Source organism: Lithobates pipiens, unplaced genomic scaffold, assembly GCF_037356315.1.
Source record: "Lithobates pipiens isolate NorthernLeopardFrog02 unplaced genomic scaffold, aLitPip1_a1.2 Scaffold_27, whole genome shotgun sequence".
NCBI classification, from domain to species: domain Eukaryota; kingdom Metazoa; phylum Chordata; class Amphibia; order Anura; family Ranidae; genus Lithobates; species Lithobates pipiens.
The window spans coordinates 174,852,852-174,876,272 of NW_027507788.1; the positions used below are offsets into that span (position 1 = coordinate 174,852,852).

Genomic DNA, 23,421 nt, shown 5'->3' on the forward strand with positions numbered 1-23,421 from the left:
AAGAATAGTGCCCCATTGATGGTGTCAGTAGGGGAAATGGTGCCCCAGCATCAGCCCCCCATCGTTGGCATCAAAAGGAAGAATAGTGCCCTATTGTTGGTATCAACAGGCAGAATAGTGCCCTATTGATGCTGTCAGGGCGAGTGGTGCCCCAGCATCACCCCCCATCATTGCTTTTAATGGGAGGAATAGAGCCCCATTGTTGGTATCAACAGGAAGAATAGTGAGTGCCTCGTTATTGGTATCAACAGAATAGTGCCCCATTGTTGGTATCAACAAGGGCAAGCAAAGGCCTATATCTGGCCCCTGGGCTACAGTTTGGAGACAACTGACCTAGCGGAAGCAAATCCAAAGGAGATTGTACAATCAGATTGCGAGGAGTATGGCGAGCATTAGGGAATTGTGAGCAGATAGTTTGGTAAGAGTGATCAGATGGCTAAAAGAGTCCTTGTCCTCTTGCCCATTCAGAATGTAGAACAAACTGGGTTATTGCACCCTCTGAAAACCTATAGGGACAAGATTACAGTGCAGGAAGCAGCAGTATAATGCTATCACATTGGTGAGGAAAATGTGCATTTTTTGCGTGGTTTTGCTTCTCTATAGAGATTGCCCACATCTCAGAATTGGTAATCTGCATTATAATACATTTGTTTTTGGATTCAAGATTTCTTTAACTGCTTTACCCCCACAAAGTTTACTCCCCCCCCCCCCCCCCCTTCATGACCAGGCCATTTTTTGCTATACGGCATTGTCGTGTGACGCTGTAACCATATAAAATTGATGTCCTCTTTTCCCACAAATAGAGCTTTCTTTTGGTGGCATTTGATCACCTCTGTAGTTTTTATGAAAAAAAACAAAAACACAATTTTGAAAAAAAAATATAATATATATATATATATATATATATATATATATATATATATATATATATTACTTTCTGCTATAAAACATATCCAATAAAAACGTAAAAAAAAAGAAAAAAAATCTTCAATTTAGGCCAATGTGTATTCTGCTACATACTTTTGGTTAAAAAAGAAGAAAAAATCACAATAAGCGTATATTAATTGGTTTGCGCAAATGTTAGAATCTACAAACTGGGATATTTTTATGGAATTGTATTTATTTCTTTATTTATTTTTTATTACTAGTAATGGCGATCAGCAACTTATAGCAGTACTGCAACATTGTGGTGGACAAATTGGACACTAAATTACACTTTTGGGGACCATTGACACCAATACAGTCATCAGTGCTTTAAAAAAATGCACTATTTACATAGACAGCTGTTTTGCCTCTGTCGGGAATGATCAGCGGGTCCACCGGACGCGCTAATTGACTCTGCTGTGATTGGACCCAATGTCTGCTCGGATACGCCCATTGTTTCTGACAGAGGCAAAATGGCGGTCTGCTCATGTAAACAAGGCAGATCGCCATTCTGCTAGTACAGAGGACAGATCCTGTGTTTCTGCAAAGCAAAGGATTGTGACCATAGTGTTTACTCCTCCAGCTGCTGCCTCTGCAGCTAAAGGGGAGGTGGTAAAAAAAAAAAAATATACACACACACACACACACACACACACACACTGTTTGTGTATATAAGTAAGGTCATACATGAGAAATATATGGGACATCACATGCTGACCTCTACTGATTATGCTATTTTTTCTTTTGCTGACTCTGGTCCTGGTTTATTGATTAATGCTCTGAGTCACAGCAAATATTAGATGCTCCAGGGATTGGTGACAACCATACAGAGAAGTAGTATTTTCAGAATGAGGGTCAGCAATGGCAGTCTCCATATTCCTGTCAGTACAGGTTTCTTATTAGATACATCTGTATAATGATTGCTTCCAGCCAGGTATGAGTAAATAATGCACAGACAGACTAGTGTATGGGGAGGCCATGTTTTCACCCTGGAGGTCACATCCCGTGGGGGGGGGGGGGGGGGTTGGGGGGTGCACACCAGGAGGAGATATGTACAGGTACAATTCAGTCCAGTAGTACTGGTGATGATGCTGGGATCTCATTCATAGTGATATCCAGCTGGTGGGAATGCTGCATGCTCATTAAATTAGTAATATGTGTTATATTCTATAATAATTTACTGGTGTAAAATAACATACAGTTGTAGTAACAATAATTGGTGTTATTAGTGATGATGATGGCAGTAACATTGTGATCTCAGTAATGTATAATCTATAGATGGTGTGTCAATGGAGCAATAATGATCAGTGATTATCTGTAGTAGTTTTTGCTGATGACGTCATCGCTCTAGTGGGAATAATGACGATGTTGGTGTGGTCTATGTAGTAATGATGATGGTGTGGTTTATAGTAGCAGTGATGGTGATGTAATACTAATGAGTGTGTGAACTATGGTCTCTGTGGTAGTGATGATTATGATAGTGTGGTCTCATGTCTTTGATGATCTTGCTCTCTGTAGCACTCACTAATAATGATGCTCTCTGTAGTAGTCGTCAGTGATGCTGCAAACCCTATAGTAGTAGTAGTAATGGTAATGATGAGGATGTGGTCCCTGAAGTATATAGTGATGATAGTTTTCTCTGTGTGGTAGGTGGTAATGATGATGATGCTCTGTGTAGTAGTGTTGATGCTCTGGTCCCTGTAGTAGTGTTGATGATGACGATGCTCTGTGTAGTGGTACTGGTGATGATGATGATGCTCTGTGTAGTAGTGTTGATGATGATGCTCTGTGTAGTAGTGTTGATGATGATGATGCTCTGTGTAGTAGTGATGATGATGCTCTGTGTAGTAGTGGTGATGATGATGTTCTGTGTAGTGGTACCGGTGATGATGATGATGCTGATGCTTTGTGTAGTATTGATAATGATGATGCTCTGTGTAGTGGTACCGGTGATGATGATGATGATCTGGTCTCAGCATCCCCCTCCTCTCCCCCTCCTCTCCCGGTCCGGCCCCCGGCTCTGCTCCAATCACGGCTCTCCTTACATCTGGCCGGAGCCGGTGCGGTCACATGACGGGTGCCGGGGATGTGAGCGCGACAGGTGTCAGCCGGGGGACGGAGACGATGGCGGGGGACGAGCTGGCATCCAGGCTGAACCGGCGGCTGCGGATGGGGGACCCGGAGGACGGAGAGAGGGAGCAGCCCAGTATGAGGGTCTTCAATCCCTACACCGAGTTCAAGGAGTTCAGCAGGAAGCAGATCAAAGACATGGAGGAGATGTTCAGACAGTGAGTGCCCCCCAGTCCCCGACACCATCACTGGACCCCACACAGCAACCCGACACCGTCCCTGGACCCCACACTGCATCCCGACACCATCCCTGGACCCCACACTGCGCCCGACACCATCCCTGGACCCCACACTGCACCCCGACACCATTCCTGGACCCCACACTGCATCCCGACACCATCCCTGGACCCCACACTGCATCCCGACACCATCCCTGGACCCCACACTGCGCCCGACACCATCCCTGGACCCCACACTGCGCCCGACACCATCCCTGGACCCCACACTGCACCCCGACACCATTCCTGGACCCCACACTGCACCCCGACACCATCCCTGGACCCCACACTGCACCCCGACACCATCCATGCACCCCACACTGCACCCCGACACCATCCCTGTACTATCATCATACCGGACAATTCCATCCCCGAGCCTGACACCTTCACAGTACCCATCCTCTACATCTCTCCATCCCTCCATACCCATCTTCTACATCTCTCCATCCTTCTATACCATCCTCTACATTTCTCCATCCTTCTATACCATCCTCTACATCTCTCCATCCTTCTATACCCATCCTCTATATCTCTCCATCCTTCTATACCCATCCTCTACATCTCTCCATCCTTCTATACCCATCCTCTACATCTCTCCATCCTTCTACATCTCTCCATCCTTCTATACCCATCCTCTACATCTCTCCATCCTTCTATACCCATCCTCTACATCTCCCCATCCTTCTAAGTTTCTCCATCCCTCCATACCCATTCTCTACATCTCTCCATCCCTCCATTCCCATTCTCTACATCTCTCCATCCCTCCATTCCCATTCTCTACATCTCTCCATCCCTCCATTCCCATTCTCTACATCTCTCCATCCCTCCATTCCCATTCTCTACATCTCTCCATCCCTATCCTCTACATCTCTCCATCCTTCTATACCCATCCTCTACAACTCCCCATCCTTCTAAGTTTCTCCATCCCTCCATACCCATTTCCTACATCTCTCCATCCTTCTATACCATCCTCTACATCTCTCCACCCCTCCATACCCATCCTCTACATCTCTCCATCTCTCCATACCCATCATCTACATCTCTCCATCCCTCCATGCCCATCCTCTACATTTCTCCATCCCTCCATACCCATCCTCTACATCTCTCCATCATTTTATACCCATCTTCTACATCTCTCCATCCTTCTATACCATCCTCTACATCTCTCCATTCTTCTATACCCATCCTCTACATCTCTCCATTCTTCTATACCCATCCTCTACATCTCTCCATCCTTCTATACCCATCCTCTACATCTCTCCATCCTTCTAAGTTTCTCCATCCCTCCATACCTATTCTCTACATCTCTCCATCCCTCCATACCCATTCTCTACATCTCTCCATCCCCATCCTCTACATCTCTCCATACCCATCCTCTACATTTCTCCATCCTTCTATACCCATCCTCTACATCTCTCCATTCTTCTATAACATCCTCTACATCTCTCCATCCTCATCCTCTACATCTCTCCATCCTTCTATACCCATCCTCTACAACTCCCCATCCTTCTAAGTTTCTCCATACCCATTTCCTACATCTCTCCATCCTTCTATACCATCCTCTACATCTCTCCACCCCTCCATACCCATCCTCTACATCTCTCCATCCCTCCATACCCATCATCTACATCTCTCCATCCCTCCATACCCATCCTCTAGATCTCTCCATCCCTCCATACCCATCCTCTACATCTCTCCATCCCTCCATACCCATCCTCTACATTTCTCCATCCCTCCATACCCATCCTCTACATCTCTCCATCCTTCTATACCCATCTTCTACATCTCTCCATCCTTCTATACCCATCTTCTACATTTCTCCATCCCTCCATACCCATCCTCTACATCTCTCCATTCTTCTATACCTATCCTCTACATTTCTCCATACCCATCCTTTACATCTCTCCATCCCTCCATACCCATCCTCCACATCGCTCCATCCCTCCATACCCATCCTCCACATCTCTCCATCCCTCCATACCCATCATCTACATCTCTACATTTCTCCATCCCTCCATACCTGCCCTCTACTTCTCTCCATCCTTCAATACCCATCCTCTACATTTCTCCATGCTTCTATACCCATCCTCTACATCTCTCCATCCTTCTATACCCATCCTCTACATCTCTTCATCCTTCTATACCCATCCTCTACATCTCTCCATTCTTCTATACCCATCCTCTACATTTCTTCATCCCTCCATACCCATCTTCTACATCTCTCCATCCTTCTATACCCATCCTCTACATCTCTCCATCCTTATGAACGCATCCTCTACATCCCTGCACCGCATACTGCACCCCAACAGCGGGCCCTGAAATATATTCCACCATGGTACCCATCCTCTACATCACGCCATACCCCTTCATCCATATCCCTCAATCCTTGTACCCCACACTGAAGCCTGGCACCCCAGACACCCTGCTCTATATTACATTCCACCAGTATGTCCTCTACCTCACTCAATACCTTTCTTCTCTGTCTTTGTATACTCTATACTGCAGTGTGGCACCCCAGAGACCCCAACGTTCAGTCTCGCACTACTTCCCCATTATTACTCTCCCCCCAGCACCATGATATAATTCCAGTGTGATTGCCAGTCTAATTGTATGTTCTCCCAGTGGTAGGACATAGCTAAAGAGGGTGCACCTGACCCATGGAGTTAAGGGGACCATCCCTTAATCTAGTATCTGTGTTCTCAGATTACATAGTGTACATAATCGGTGCATCTGATTTCCATTGATATAGTTACTGATTTACTTTTTAGTTTTTAAAGGGTTGGGTCTCCCATGGCTAACATTTCAGCAACTGGTAGATGCTTGAGAGTTCATCTACTGGACTGTTTCTTATATCTGTCTGGGTCTATCTTGGTGAGTCTCAGAGGTCTGTATCTGCTATGGTGTGAAGACAAGGAGCTTATACTCTCTCCATGTTGAACTTTTATTAATTTTATTTTATGCAGAGTGTAACTGGAGAAGCTGAAACACACCAAGATTGTAAGGAATATCCAAAACACATTCAGGTGGCCAGGAGCAGTCAGGAATTATGGCAGAGAGATCTCACTATTGCAGTATCCAGGGTGTATAAGAAGCCTGGGTATCCAGGGTGTATAAGAAGCCTGGGGATGACCAAACACACGAGGTGTCTTCTACAAGTAATCACATGGTTGCACTGACCCTTTGATCTCTACAGTTGAATCAGACCAACCAAGGCTTACATGAGAGATCTAGGAGATTTTGTTTAGCTTGTACACTCAGTCATTGTTGCTTTTCATCATGCCTGGTTGGGTTTTTGGGAAAAATAGGGGGACTATCATCATTATGGGCTGCCTTCTGAAATGCTAGTGGACCAGCTCTTATGCTGACCAGCCAGCCATTGGCCTAGACCAGATATGCAGATCAGTAAGCCAAAAGTCCTTCTCTGTATACTTGTTCAAGGTCATTGGTTCAATGTGTTGGGGAAGGAGGGTCAGCAAGTCAGTGGGGGCACCCAGCATTTTCAGGAGACTTCCATAAAGGCAGTTTTCTATGTTTCTATCAATAAAGATTTCTTATAACCACGTGGGTGCCCATTTTGTTGCACTGCTCCTGGGATTACCTGGGTTGCTGGTATCAATAAGCTTCCACGTAGTATTATCTACAATCACTTTGCTTACATTACTCATATTTTAGCAATGAAACCACACACAATATTTCAGCGCAATAACCTCAACCTGATGTCTAATATTCTGATGGGTCAAAAGGATATCAATGATATCCCAATGTTCCTAGTAGTCCAGTCTGCTTGGACTTCTCAGCTTCAGGCCATCTGTACTGGATAGCTGGCAGACCTGATTTTGGAGTGCTGGTCTTTTTCCCCATTGAGATTGTTTTGTGTTGCATACTTTAGCAATGCTAGTCCTGCATTGTGTCCTTGTAGTGCATGCTATGCCCACATTACATTGCGTTCACCAGTCCTTCCCATGCTCACATTAATTGTCCCTACAGAGCAGTAACCAGCCTCATGCCATCTTTGGGCCGCTTGCACACTGCAGCTTGAAAAAGCTCAGTACAGGTCGGGGGTTACTGATCTAAAATCCATTGTTTTCAATGTGCCTGTACACACAGGTGTGTAAGCAAGCACTGCATATTCTTGAGTAAAAGAAAAATCGGCATTACTGGTTAGCCTTTTGCACCAGTATGCACAATTACACTCATATGAGCATAAATATTAATGCATTTTGCATAGGAATGTATTGTATGCACGAATGTGTGAATATGCATACACAAGCAAATATGCGCAAAATATGCACAATTATCAGCAAAGCAAAAACGCCTGAAATTCCTTCCAGAAATCCTGATGCCCAAACATCAGTTCCAAGTGCAAGCGGTCTTAGATACAGCCACCTCATTAACCTCAGTTTGCCGTATTCCCAAAAATAACCTCTTCCATTGAACACCTATCATTTCTTGTATTGTGCTATCCCCAGCCCCAATGTTACTCCTGCACTAGCCCTCATAACTAAGGTAAAAAACAAAAAATGCAGTGCTCTGGAAGAATGATCAAATACATTCCAATGTAGTACTGTATTCATAAATAGTTCTATTTATTCCATAAAGTTAAAAAATGGTTGAACAGTCAAAGTTTAAAATAAATGGTAGTGAATGTTACCAGTGACCTCAGAGTGGATAAGGGGGAAGCAATCATCCGGGAGGCTTGCCTGGAGATGGTTTGAACATCAGTCACCATCCATGGAAATGGAGGGGAGAAAATTCAGTTCCCAGAGGGGGAGCGTACTGGCTGCTGGCAAAGCCTGCCAGCTCCAGGTGGATGCCACAACTGGATTGTGGACAGCAAGATGGATAGAAAGGCAACCTGTATGATGTAAACGGCCCGAGAGGGAACAACCAAGCCGAGCAGGGTCGATATTCTTAGCACACCTACGCAATTTCTGTGATGTCACTGCTGTTTCTGAGATGAAGGGGAAAAGTGTCCTGAAGTCAGTTGTGTAAGCGTTCACAATTTTGTTGCCGTGACTTACATGTTTTTCGCGCTCATGCACTTTGTCAAAGTCACCATCCTTACACAACTGACTTCAGGACACCTTTCCTCTGCTCCGGCACAGCAGTGACGTCACAGAAGGCACATAGGCGCGCTGAGAATATCGACCCTGCTCGGCTTGGTTGTTCCCTCTGGGGCCGTTTACATCACACAGGTTGCCTTTCTATCCATCCTGCTGACCACCATCCAGCTGTGGCATCCACCTGGAGCTGGCAGGCTTTTCCAGCAGCCAGTATGCTCCACCTCTGAACTGAATTTTCTCCCCTCTATTTCCTTGGATGGTGATTGATGCTCAAACCATCTCCAGGCAAGCCTCCTGGATGATTGTTTCCGCTTATCCACTCTGAGGTCACTGGTAAGGTTCACAACCATTTATTTTAAACTTTGACCGTTCAACCATTTTGTTACTTTGTGGTATAAATAACACTGTGTATACATACAGTACTATGTTGGAATTCATTTGATCATTCCTTCAGAGTGCTGCATTTTGTGTTTTTTTTCTTTGACTGTCGCATCTCTTTCCATGCTTTGCTGTCTGCACTGGGTCTGATCCACTTATTTAATTGCTCCTCATCAGAGCACTTTATTTGGCCCTAGACCCGCAGTGCTCCAGGTGCTCATAACTATGGTGCCTTACAGTCCTGCACTCAATACCACATTCATACCTAATAGATTATAGCCTTTTGCAGTGAGCCCATATAAAACCTCTCCCCCATTTTACTGCCCAGCACAGTCCTACATGGCTTCCTTGTACTAATAAACAAAAAAGCAGAAGGTGCCACCATAACAAACGTGGAAGGAAAACAGGCTCGTCTTCAGTAGCTGGCAGAGTTCAATGCAAAGCGACTGAGATCCTGGCAGATGGGAACCATGAATTGGCTTTGTGGTGAAGGTGACATCCAGCTGGAATAGAATGCAGGGCTTGAGCACTGTCCACCAGCAGGAGCCGTAACCACGATGGAGCGCAAGCCAGCGTCATGGCCAAAACCAGCATCTCGGCTGCTTTCGAACCCCACCAATTACTAAAGATAGATGAGCCTGTTTTCCTTCCACTTTTGTGAGCCTATTTCTTTTTTTTATATATTTTTTATTGTTTTTAACAAACTGATACATTTAAATGGTGGCACCTTCTGCTTTTTTGTTTTGTTTATTTTAGTGCCAAGAGACTATCCAATACTCTGCTGGAAGAGCTGCTGCCATTGTTCAAGTGGTTTTCCCACATTGGACTTATTTACCTTGGAAATTTATTATTCTTCTTTGCGCCATTGAGATTTTTTTTATTTTTATTTTTATTTTTTTTCTCTTGCACCCATGCCGGTAGAATCTCTGTTCTCATGGACACCAGTTGTAGTCCAACACTCAAGCTTTTTTTATCTGCATCTTATTTCCCTTACCCACGTTCTTACTGCCACTAATTCCATTCATAGTGCCCTGCAGATGTCCCATCACTCTTCTTCCTGCTTGAGGGTGATTGACAGCTCCCATGGCCAGTCGCCATTGTCCAGTTCCTTTAAGTGAAACCCCCCTTAATTTATTTTTTGTAGGGAGGTCCTCCCACACGCTAATGGAGTCTAATACTTAATTAAATGCTGATCCTAATAATAGCATCCCCCTACTGTAAGAATCAGCGGGAGGCAGATAAGGTCTATTAGTCTCCCTGTAGCAGCAATATGATGTAAGCTTTAAGTGTCAGTGAATGGGTTAATGCCATTATGTTCTTAGAACCACAGTGGGGGATGTGTGTGTAGAAAATGGCTATGCCACTCAGTACTAGGCTGTAGCAGCTGCTGTCAAGAGGTTGCATAAGCTGCAGGAGTTCAATTAGTCATGGATGGGCCATAGGCCAGTATGGCACGTAATAGGTTAATTGACATTCTCTGGCAAAAAGAGAAATAGTATTTTGGCCAGTGCTAGCGAGCCCCCCCAGGGGGACCCTTTTTGGACGGCGTTCTCCATAGCAGTTCAGCATAATCTGTCTGCATGACGCTACCGCTCGCCCTCCAGCAGCACTGTAGTAAACATGTATATTTCTGCATTAAATGTCTCAGCCGCAACAAGATTTTCTGGCTGCCGATCAAATGCATTTCAGCAACAGGTTGTTTATTAAAGAGCTCTGCCTACCTGCCTAACGTTTATCTATAGAACACCGCCAGGAGATATCCTCTGACTGCTGGGAAAAATCAAAAAATGCATGCAATATATGTATACACAGTATATATAATATATATATATATATATATATATATACACACACACACACATACTGTGTATACATATATTGTATTCCTTTTTTGATTACAACTACAAATATTTACAAATATAAATAGGGGGGAGAAAAATAAATAAGTAAAAATATATAATTTTTTTTTTTTTTAACTTATTTATTTTTTCCCCCCTATTTATATTTGTAAACATTTGTAGTCTGAAATCTTTGCAATGTGCTGTCCCATTTACAATTGATGAGACTATATTGCATCATTTCTCATTTAGAACAGTCATTTGGCAACAATTAAAACCTGCATGGTTGTGTGTAGGGACGCTGGTACATCGTTCGTCATATGGGTGACGATTGTCTTAGTACAGAGCTGCAGCAATGAATTCCAGCTATAGAAAAGGAGTCATTAAGGAAGGAGATCTCTCTGGTTTGCTGTACATCAGCAGCTTTCTGAATGGAGAATGTTACATTGTAGCAGAATCTGTGTCTGTTTTTTCAATATGTTTCAAATCTGCAGGATGGAATGTGTTCAGAAAGGATTTTTTTTCTTTCCTAGCTCTTGGCTGAAATGTGCTGCCTGTAGTGTTCCAGTGTCTATCTATACGCGCTTCAATAAATAATCAATTTCTTTTATTAGATTGTAAGCTCTTCTGAGCAGGGCCTTCTTAATCCTCTCATATTTTATTGTATTATAACTGTATTGTCTCCTTTTTATATTGTAAAGCGCTGCGTAAACTGTTGGCGCTATATAACTCCTGTATAATAATAATAATAATTTATTTTCCGATCGACCTCTTCCAATAGGAATAGTTGATCTATAGTTGACAGACTATTTGATCCAGATGCCACACATGGTGAAGTAGATTTTGATTGATAGTAAAGTGCTTGCGTGGGTTTCCTCCGGGTTCACCGGTTTGCTACCACACTCCAAAGACATGCGGGTAGGTTAATTGGCCCCTGTCTAAATTGGCCCTAGTCATAGGCGTGAGCAGGGGGTGTGCCTGGGCATACCCTAATCACTATGTGTGCTGCCGATTCCCCCTACTGCCCCTTGCTCCCCCGACGCCCACTTGTTGCCCCCACCCCACAGTGCTGCTGACTTCCCTCCTCTCCCCCTGGCTGCTGCTGGGAATGTTTCAGGATGGAGAGCGGGGAAAGGGGCTAATGAATATGTAATTTACTGGCTCCTCCCTTTTCTAAATGAACATACTCACTCACTGTGTCCATTCATAACTGAAGCAAACTAAATTGTGTTTACTATGCATCCGTTTGTGAATGAGCAGGAAGCCTCTCAACACAGAGCACTACCCATTCATTCACTGTCCTGTGCAAACGAGGCTGCAGAGAAAGGCATGTGTGTTTGAGCTTTGGGGTACACATCCTAATGCAATAGGCTGCACACACCTATGGCCCTAGAATGTGTATGTATGAATGTGAGTTGAAGTGGTTATAAAGGCACCAGGTTTTTTACCTTCATGCATTCACTGGGAATGTACAATATACAGTGTCTCACAAAAGTGAGTACACCCCTCACATTTTTGTAAATAGTTTATTCTACCTTTTCATGTGACAACACTGAAGAAATGACACTTTGCTAAAATGTAAAGTAGTGAGTGTACAGCTTGTATAACAGTGTACATTTTCTGTCCCCTCAAAATAACTCAACACACAGCCATTAATGTCTAAACCACTGACAACAAAAGTAAGTACACCCCTAAGGGAAAATGTCCAAATTGGTCCCAAAGTGTCAATATTTTGTGTGACCACCATTATTTTCCTGCACTGCCTTAACCCTCTTGGGCATGGAGTTCACCAGAGCTTCACAGGTTACCACTGGAGTCCTCTTCCAATCCTCCATGATGACATCACAGAGCTGGTGGATGTTAGAGACCTTGCGCTCCTCCACCTTCCGTTTGAGGATGCCCCACAGATGCTCAATAGGGTTTAGGTCTGGAAACGTGCTTGGCCAGTCCATCACCTTTACCCTCAGCTTCTTTAGCAAGGCAGTGGTCGTCTTGGAGGTGTGTTTGGGATCGTTATCATGTTGGAATACTGCCCTGGGGCCCAGTCTCTGAAGGGAGGGGATCATGCTCTGCTTCAGAGTGTCACAGTACATGTTGGCATTCATGGTTCCCTCAATGAACTGTATCTCCCCAGTGCTGTCAGCACTCATGCAGCCCCAGACCATGACACTCCCACCACCATGCTTGACTGTAGGCAAGACACACTTGTCTTTGTACTCCTCACCTGGTTGCCACCACACATGCTTGACACCATCTGAACCAAATAAGGTTATCTTGGTCTCATCAGACCACAGGACATGGTTCCAGTAATTCATGTCCTTAGTCTGCTTGTCTTCAGCAAACTGGTGCATCATCTTCAGAAGAGGATTCCTTCTGGGATGACAGCCATGCAGACCAACTTAATGCAGTGTGTGGTGTATGATCTGAGCACTGACAGGCTGACCCCCCCCCCCCCCCATTCAACCTCTGCAGCAATGATGGCAGCACTCATACGTCTATTTCCCAAAGACAAACCTCTGAATATGACGTTGAGCACGTGCACTCAATTTCTTTGGTCGACCATGGCGGGGCCTGTTCTGAGTGGAACCTGTCCTGTTAAACCGCTGTATGGTCTTGGCCACCGTGCTGCAGCTCAGTTTCAGGGTCTTGGCAATCTTCTTATAGCCTAGGCCATCTTTATGTAGAGCAACAATAATTTTTTTTCAGATCCTCAAAGAGTTCTTTGCCACGAGGTGCCATGTTGAACCTCCAGTGAGAGTAATAACCGCAAATTTAACACACCTGCTCTCCATTCACACCTGAGAATTTGCAGCAAGTTGGCTCTCCTGGCCAAATTGCTGTCATGGTACCTCAGCTGCTTTAAGATCACTAGTGGGCACGCGTGCGCAAAGCTGGAGCCAATGCGCATGGCCATGATGTCCGCCAGCCACCCGCGATCACTCCTGAAAGAGACTGAACTGGTATCTGTCAATGTAAACAGACACATCCCTGTCAGGGGAGGATAGACAGATTGTCTGTTTCTAGTGATTAGGAACAGCGATCTGTCTCCTCCCCCAGTCACCACACTGCCCCCACAGTTATAAACACCTCCTAGGGATCACCCCCTAGTTTTAACCCCTTCCCTGCCAGTGTCATGTATACAGTAATCATTTTTATAGCACTGATCGCTGTATAAATGTCACTGGTCCCAAAAAAGTGTCAAATCTGTCTGCCACAATGTCAGAATTGCTGAACACTGCCATTACTTGTAAAAAAAAAATAATAATAATAATAAAAATGCCATATATCCAACCCCCTATTTTTTACAAGCTATAACTTTTGCGTAAATCAAACAATATACGCTAATTGTGACATTTTTTTTAACAAAAATATGTAGAAGAGTACATCGTCCTAAACTGATGAAGAAATTCGTTTTTTACATATTTTTTGGGGGATATTCATTATAGCAAAAAGTAAAAAATATATAATTTTTTTTTTTCAAAACTGTTAGTCTATTTTTTATAGCGCAAAAAATAAAAACCACAGAGGTGATCAAATACCACGAAAAGAAAGCTTTATTTTGTTTGGGTAAAAAGTCGCACGACCACGCAATTATCAGTTAAAGCGAAGCAGTGCCTTATCGCCAAAAAATTGCCTGGTCATTAAGGGGGGAAATCCCTCTGGTCCTTAAGGGTTTATGCACACAGGACGCTTTAAATTACATTAGCGTTATTGCACATTTTCCCGTGTTTTATGCGTTAGCGTTTTTTGGGTGTTTTTCATTACAAACACTCCCTATAGTGTAAAAAACGCCTAAAAAGTGTCAAACGTGGCTTGACACGTTTAGCTGCATTTTTAGTTTTTGCAGCTCATTTTTACTGCTCCTACAAGCACAGGCTGAGGTTTTTTTTGTTTTGTTTTTTTACTGCCTCTAAACGCTTATGCCACCAAACGCCTCTGACAGTTTATGTGTGCATGAACACATAGGCTACCGTGGAGGGGCTTTTAGAGCCAGTTAAAAAAAACATCAAACGCCCCTAACAGCAGCTGTAAAAATGTCCTGTGTGCATGAGCCCTAAGTGGTTAATCTTTCTAAAAGGAAGATGTGGCTATTCAATTGTTTTTTCAAATTTAAACGTTTCAATTTTTCAACCAGAAACAATAAACCCTAACTAAAATATGTTTTGTGAAAAGCAGTGTGTATCATAAACATTTGCTGTTTTTATATTTCTTTTTATTTATAAAAACATATTGCTATACAAAAATAAAATAAATATGTTTATAAATAGTTGTATTTAAAAAAAAAACATTATAATAAATATGTATCAATAAAATATAAATAAAATCTTTATTATTTAATAAAATAAATATGATTTATTATTGCAAAATAAAATTTACAATGAAATTTCGAATATTAATATTATTATACAGAATTTTCTATACCACCAACAGTTTGCAGAGCGCGTCACAAAATACAGGGACACCATAGAGTTACAAAAGAATTCAGTACAAGAGGGTGCAGAGGGCCCTGCTCCTTAGAGCTTACAATCTATAAAGGAAAGGTTAAGCGATACAATTTTTACATTTACATTAGCATGTTAGTAAAGCCTATATAAGATTTTAGTGATTGGGTACATCTACTTTAGCATTATTGATATAATATCCTTAACAAATGACAATTTCCTACCAGCATCCTGTTCTTTGACTGCTTTGATAAAAATCAGCCACAGAATGATCAAACAAGAGGAACATATAAAATCTTGTTTTATTTTTTTTTCTCCTGAGATTAGTGTGATTTTATGCTGGGAACACACTGACTTCAATCATATCTGCTCACATAGCCTATTGCAGTGATGGCGAACCTTGGCACCCCAGATGTTTTGGAACTACATTTCCCATGATGCTCCTGCACTTTGCAGTGTAGTGGAGCATCATGGGAAATGTAGTTCCAAAACATCTGGGGTGCCAAAGTTCGCCATCACTGGCCTATTGCATTAGGGTGTGCACCCAGGGGCGGACTGACCATTTGGACACTGGGGCACTGCCTGAGGGCCCCATTCCACTAAGGGGCTCCATCAGGGTTGCTAGCCTCAATAAAACTAGGGACAGTATGTAAAAATCTGTGTTTTTAAAAAAAAAATCCCAAGTTTATAGCTGCCCCGCCTCTCCAGTACCTTTTCAGTGTGTGTATGTGTATTCTGTGTGTGTATAATGTGTGTGTATATTGTGTGTCTGTGTGTGTGTATACTGTATGTGTGTGTATACTGTGTGGCCCCATGATCTATTGCCTGGGGTCCCCATAATCTCCTATTGCCCGGGGGCCCCATAATCTCCTATTGCCCAGAGACCCCATGAGTTGTCAGTCTGCCCCTGTGTGCACCCCAAATGTATTAAAACATGGATGGTGCTAGTAGGGCAGTGGATGGTATCAGTAGAGCAGGGAACTTGTCATTAGGGCAGTGGACGGTGTCAGTAGTTTTTTTTTTATTATTATTTAATTTTTTTAATGATTTTTTACAACTGTTTTAGGAGCCTCATTGGGGGCTTTGGTAAAATATCTGCAGGGGGCAATCTGCATCGCACGGGGTGATTAGGGTGTGCCCAGGCACATCAGCACACCACCTGCACACACCTGTGTCTGCTCATTATATATCTTTCTTCTGCCTTTGTTCTTAGACGATCACATTTCTTGAAGACTTCTGCCGAGAATAATTTTCCAAGGGTTGGGAAATATTTACAGCAGGTAGGCTCGGTTCACACTGCTGCAACATGGAATCTGACTTGAGAGCCCAAGTCACACAACATGTCAAATTCAATGTTTTCCTATGAGAGCCATTTTAACTGATACTACACAAGTCGCTTCGACTTAAAGCGAAACTTCGGTCATTTTTTCATCTTTCCAACTATTAAATCTTCTGCCATTGTTGTTTTAACTTTGGATAGTAAAACATTTTTTTTTCTGCCAGTAAATATCTTATACAGCCCACTTTCTATTTCTTATGACATCATGCACAGCTCTCTCTCTCTCTCTCTCACACTCTCCTGAGAGTTTGCCAGGAAGAGAGGGGGGGTGAGTCATAAGAGGGCCAATGAGAGCTGTAGAACTGGAGGTATGCCTGTGTGTGTCTGTGTAAATCCAGGAAGTGAACAGGCAGCAGCTTCAGCTGCCCACAGTTAAATTGGCTGCAGCCAGACTCACTGGAGGGAGATTTCTGCAGCATATTTGGCAAATACAGAATCACAGTATATATAAAATAATATGCAAAGTGGTTGGAGGGAAGCTTCAGAATGGCAAAGATGTTTTTATTACAAATTATGTGAGCAGACTGCAGTTCTTCTTTTAGAAATAATTTCTGAACTACTTTGGTCTGACTTGGGTGTGATTTCAGCCCTTGTACAGGCTCTTAAATAGCATCAACGTCAGAAAGGAAGTCGCAGGGCAAAGTCGTGCGACTTTGCCATCGCAGCAGTGTGAACCGAGCCCTAAAGGGGAAGGAATAGAACCCCTGTTCAGTTTTTATTGCTGCCTGGATTAGAAAATAATCAGAAATCTCAGCAGATCAGGAAGTGTGGACATATCTTCCAAAGTGGACACTTGTTCTGGTGACACCTGTCTAAAGCTGGCTATATACCATTGTTAACTTTGGCAGCAAATTTCGATTTAGTTTTAGTCTTAGTCTTGGGACTAAAATGGCATTTTAGTTTTAATCCCATTTTAGTCTTCTGCAATTGTTTTAGTTTTAGTCGTATTTAGTCAACTACATCTCCAGTACATTTTAGTCGACCAAAAATAATTTTAGTCGTCTGAAATCAAATGGGTGTAATTAAATTGTATTGCATTAGGTAAACATTTCTCTAAAATTTCCAAACTCATTATTAGAGAAAAATGTAATATGTTATTATTTATGGCATTTAGGTATGAACAAGCACTACAGACCAGTGTTAATTTTGAAGTTTTAGTCAAAGTCTTTCGCCTAAAATGCCATTTTAGCTTTAGTCGTATTTTAGTCATCTCAATTCTTTTCATTTTAGTCGTATTTTCGTCTACTAAAATAGTATTAATTTAGTCGACTAAAATGTTTTAGTTATTTTAGTCAACGAAAATTAACACTGCTATATACAGCCAGCAAATTTTGCCCACTTTTTTTGATGTGCCAACCAAATGTCCCCACCAGCCACCTCCCACCCATCACCATCAATGAATTATCGAAGGATCTGGGTGGGAACGCTCGTTGTGTGATATGTGTATGGGGGGGCCTAAAGTTTTGGGCTATTCATAGACTTTAAATAAGGCTGTATGTTATGTACAGTGCCATGCCCCATCCATTTTGATTTGTGTTTATTTCAAAGGTTTCTTTGTGTTGAAAGGTTGAGAAAGGCTGGTCTAGGTAATAGTGTCAGTTCTCCGCTGTAACCCACACAGCCGTGGATTCAGGAACAGCATCTGTTTTCATACCCCAGATTGGGGAGTTATTATGCAAATGAGACGCCTTCGGGGAGAACCTTATATGTGCAGCTGAATGCATTCAAGCGAGAAGCTGGCTATATGCGATGATGACCTCCTTTACATAGAGCCAGGCTGAACTTTACTGCATGAACCTCCCAGAGGGGTAAAGGCCAAATCATTCCGCTCTGTTACATATTGCCATAGCTGCTGTACTAGAAATCTTCCAGGATCTTATAAAAAAAAAAAAGAAGAACCCTGCCAAGAGCGGTTTTATGTCTGCATGTCTCTTTCCTCCCCCCCACATCACGAGTCCAGTTTGCATAGAGCCATGCTGGACAATTACAATCATGGGGACTCGTTCTTTTCATGTCTCAGACCTATTCTATCTATAAGATGGTGTGCAGGGGGTGACGGGTGTGCGCGGGGGGGTGACAGATGTGCAGGGGGTGACGGGTATGCAGGGGGTGACGGGTGTGCAGGGGGGTGACAGGTGTGCAGGGGGGTGACAGGTGTGCAGGGGGGGATGGGTATGCAGGGGGTGACGGGTGGGCAGGGGGGTGACGGGTGTGCAGGGGGGTGATGGGTGTGCAGGGGGTGATGGGTATGCAGGGGGGTGACGGGTGTGCAGGGAGTTGATGGGTGTTTAGTGGGTGATGGGTGTGCATACCTCCCAACTATCCCTGATTTCATGGGACTGTCCCTGATTTGGAGCAATGTCCCTCTGTCCCTCATTCCTCCTCATTTGTCTCTCATTTTGGTCTGATCTATATAGTTGTATATAAAAAGTAAATTACAGTAAAGTAAATTACAAAAGACAATATAAAGGAATAGTAGTGGTAAAAAAGCACTTGTGGGTTTAACCAATCTTGCTTTTTTTTTTTTTTTTGTACAATTCTCCATTAAGGGGGCGTGGCAGGGTTGTGTCCTTTGGCTACATACTTTTGCTGATAGGTGTCCCTCATTCCCATCACAAAAAGTTGGGAGGTATGGGTGTGCAGTGTGAAGGATTACAGATAGTTACAATTTGAACTATTGAAACTAAAGCATGTTTTTCAGACTTGTATATAACATCTTATTATTTTTAGGCTGCATTCACGTATATGCAATACGATATTGTATGTGCAATGATGTGCATTTTTATCTGTTTTACATTCGGGTGAACTGCCCAACACACATCTCACAGTAAAGATTTGCATGCACTTTTTTTTTTAACCACTTCAGCCCCGGAAGGTTTTAACCCCCCTTAAAGAGGACCTCTGGAAATAAATAAATAAATAAACACCCTGCAAGACAAAGGCATAATGAGCTAGTATGCATAGCACACTAGCTCATTATAAATTACCTACCTGAGATCGAAGCCCCCGCAGCGATCCTCGTTCCCCTCCTCCATCACCGCCATATCTCCCGGAGTGACTTCCGGGCACTGTGACTGGTTGGAGTCGCAATGACCTCACTCCCATGCATGCGCGCGGGAGCAGCTTCTAACGGCACAATCGCCGTTAGAAATGGCACGCTCAGTGCGCCTGCACGGCGTTGTCTATGGCACATGCGCCGTAGACAATCGATACCTGTCTTTTGCAAATATCTCTTAAACCATGTAGGTTTAGTAGATATTTCTTGCACCTACAGCTCAGCCTTAATCTAGGCTTACCTGTAGGTAAAAGTGGTCTGTTATGCCGCGTACACACGATCGGATTGGAGTATACCGGACAATCCGCCCGTGTGTGGGCTCCAGCAGACTTTTTTTTCCCAAAAGTCCGGTGGACTTAGAAAGAAGTTTGTATGCTAGTCCGCCGGACTTTTGAAACAAACGGACTTGCCCACACGTAGTAAAGTCCCTTAATTTTGAACGTGGCTCCAGGTAGACGGAACTAGCGAAGAAGGTCAATGTCACCGCCTCTATCGTCGAGATATACACCTCTCTAGCCCTGTAAACTGGAATGGATTTAAAAGGGAACCCCTACGCCAAAAAAATGGCATGGGAGTCCCCCCAAAAATCCATAGTAGACCCTCAGCCAAGCATGCAGCCCGGCCAGTCAGGAAAGGGGGTGGGGACGAGTGAGCGCTCCCCCTCCTGAGCCATACCAGGCCGTGTGCCCTCAACATGGGGGGTGCTTTGGGGAAGGGGGGCCCTGCAGCCCCCCCACCCCAAAGCACCTTGTCCCCATGTTAATGAGGATAAGGGCCTCTTCCTGACAAACCTGGTCGTTGGTTGTCGGGGTCTGCGGGCGGGGGGCTTATCAGAATCCGGGAGCCCCCTTTAATAAGGGGGCTTCTCAGAATCCGGGAGCCCCTTTTAATAAGGGGGCCCCCAGATTCCGGCCTCCCTACCTTATGTGAGGGCACGCAGCCTGGTATGGTATGGGGGGCACTCGCTTGTCCCCACCCCCTTTCCTGACTGGCCGGGCTGCGTGCTCGGATAAGGGTCTGCTATGGACTCTGGGGGGACCCTCACACTGTTTTTTCGGTGTAGGGGTTCACCTTTAAGTCCATACCAGGTGACAGGGCTAGCGAGGTGTCAATCTAAGTGACACTTTTGGCACTTTTTGGGGACCAGTGACACCAATACAGTGATCAGTGTTAAAAATATGCACTGTCACTGTGCACTGTACTAATGACACTAGCTGGGAAGGGGTTAACAGCAGAGGTCTGGATTCATTGTAAGTGCTAGACTAGAATGAAGAGCAGGTTTTACCAGAATGTCAAATCACCAGTAACTGAGGGCTTTTATTACTGCCGTGTTATCCTGTGAAATAAAGGGACCGGGAGACATCTTTACTGGAAGGCTGATGACATCAGTTTCCCCATCTAACATCAGTAATCCTAAAACAATCCATTTTACCACTTCAGCCCCGGAGGGTTTTACCCCAATAATAAACAGGCCATTTTTTGCGATATGGCACTGTGTAATTTTAACTGACAATTGCGCGGTCGTGCGATGTTGTACCCAACAAAATTGATGTCCTTTTTTTTCCCCCACAAATAGAGCTTTCTTTTGGTGGTATTTGATCACCTCTGCGGTTTTTATTTTTTGCGCTATGAAACAAAAAATGACAATTTTGAAATAATATATATATATATTTTTTGCTATAATACATATCCCCAACAAAATATATATATAAAAAAAAAATTTTCCCTCAGTTTAGGCCGATACGTATTCTTCAACATATTTTTGGTTAAAAAAAAAAAATCGTAATCACCGTTTATTGATTGGTTTGCGCAAAAGTTATAGTGTCTACAAAATAGGGGATAGTTTTATGGCATTTTTATTTATAATTTTTTTTTTTTACTAGTAATGGCAGCAATCAGCGATTTTTATCATGACTGCAACATTATGGCGGACACATCGGACAATTTTGACACATTTTTGGGACCATTGGCAATAATACAGCGATCAATGCTATAAAATTGCATTGATTACTGTAAAAATGTCACTGGCAGTGAAGGGGTAAACCACTAGGGGGCTGGGAAGTGTCAAGTGTGTCCTGGAGAGTGTTTCTAACTGTCTGGGGGATGGGCTATCAGTGACACGACACCGATCGCTGCTCCCGATGACAGGGAGCAGACGATCCGTGTTCTGTCACAAGGCAGAACGGGGAGATGCTGTGTTTACATCGGCATCTCCCCGTTCTTCAGCTCCGTGACACGATCACGTCACAGTCATGGAGCTCACGGCAGTCGCGTGCATGCATGGCGGGAAATTCAAAGTAACGTACGGGTACGTTACTTTGCCCAGCCGGGCAGTTCTGCCAATGAATATATACAGGCAGCGGTGGGCAAGGGGTTAAAGCTTAATTTTTTCCTTTTTCTTTAAAAAAATAAGCATGTTATACTTACCTGCTCTGAGCAGTTGTTTTGCACAGAGCAGCTCCAATCCTCTTTTTGTGGTCCCACCACCGGCCCTCCTGGTTCCTCTGCCCAGTGAGCCACTTGCCCTGGAGGCACCACTGCTTGCTCACTCCTAACACACATATCTACAAGACACACAGAGCCAAGGCGAGCGCCCCTGCCCGCTCTCTCCTCATTGGCTCACTGGCTGTGATTGACAACAGTTGGGGCCAATGGGCGCCTGCTGTTGTCTCAGCCAATGAGAAGGGAGAGTCCTGTGATAGTCGACTGTGAACATTGCTGGATCAGAGAGGGCTCAGGTAAGGATCGGGGGTGGGTTGAGGGGGACTGCTGCACATAGAAGGTTTTTTACCTTCATGCATAGAATACATGAAGGTAAAGAACCTTCAGCCTTTAAAACCACTTTAACTACTTGCCGACCACCCTCCGCGGTTGCGCAAACCGCCATACCGATCCGTGCACTAGCATTCGTGGGTGTGCGCGCTCCAACTGGCCAGTGGGGGAGCCAATCAGCGGGTCCGCCCGAGATCGTTCCCTGCAGAGACAGAACAGGGATCTGGTGAAGTAAACAAGGCAGATCTCCGTTCTGTCAGGGGATGACACTGAGATCTGTCTTTCTGCCAAGCAGGTAGACGGATCTGTGTGTTTCCCCAGTTACGCCATCCACAAACAGGGAACACATTTAACCCCTTGATCGCCCCCTGATGTTAACCCCTTCCCTGCCAGTGTCATCAGTACAATGTCAGTGCATTATTTTAGCACTGATCACTGTATTAATGTCACTGGTTCCCAAAAAAGTGTAAAAAATGTTAGGTGTCCGATCTGTCTGCCACAATGTCGCAGTCCCGCAAAAAGTCGCTGATCACTGCCATTACTAGTAAAAAAAAAAAAAAAATAATAGAAATGTCATAAATCTATCCCCTATTTTGTAGACGCGATAACTTTTGCGCAAACCAATTAATATATACGCTTATTGTTTTTCTTTTTACCAAAAACATGTAGAAGAATACATATCGGCCTAAACTGATGAATAAATTCGTTTTTTCATAATTTTTTTTTGGATATGTATTATAGCAGAAAGTAAAAAATATTGTTTGTACTTTTTTTTTAAATTATCGCTATTTTTTGTTTATAGCGCAAAAAAATAAAAGCCGCAGTAGTGATCAAATACCACCAAAAGAAAGCTCTATTTGTGGGGGGGAAAAAAAACATACATTTTTTTTGGTACAACGTCTCACAACCACGCAATTGTCAGTTAAAGTAATGAAGTGCCATATAGCTCAAAAAATGGCCTGGTCATTAAGGGGGTAAATACTTCCTGGGCTGAATTGGTTAATATTACTTTAACTGCAGGATTGAAAAATAAGGTCATGTGAGGTTGTGTGATAATCTGCTCCCCCTGCTGCATGTTGTATTTTCTTCCGCATGCTCATATGCCAGTGTAGCCGGGTCCCGGGTCCCTAGAGGCCTAATGGTGCCCTCCAGAGTTAGGGACAGCTGACACCCTTCTGTATAGAGTGGGTTGTAAGGCATGGTGTGTGCAATGCAAGGTAGATTAATGGGCGCCTGACACTTCTTGAATGCAAAGAGATTTA

At 43.7% G+C, this 23,421-nt stretch overlaps 1 protein-coding gene across 1 annotated transcript in view; it reads left to right on the top strand.

Moving 5' to 3' along the window:
• Nucleotides 1–2,968: 2,968 nt before the first annotated feature.
• The window catches only part of EFHD2 (EF-hand domain family member D2), a 49,087-nt gene continuing 28,634 nt past the window's right edge, over nt 2,969–23,421 (top strand). The window contains exon 1 of the mRNA XM_077457915.1: nt 2,969–3,212. Coding sequence (XP_077314041.1) covers nt 2,995–3,212 — 218 coding nt within the window. The 5' untranslated portion in view covers nt 2,969–2,994. The remainder of the gene's footprint in view (nt 3,213–23,421) is intronic.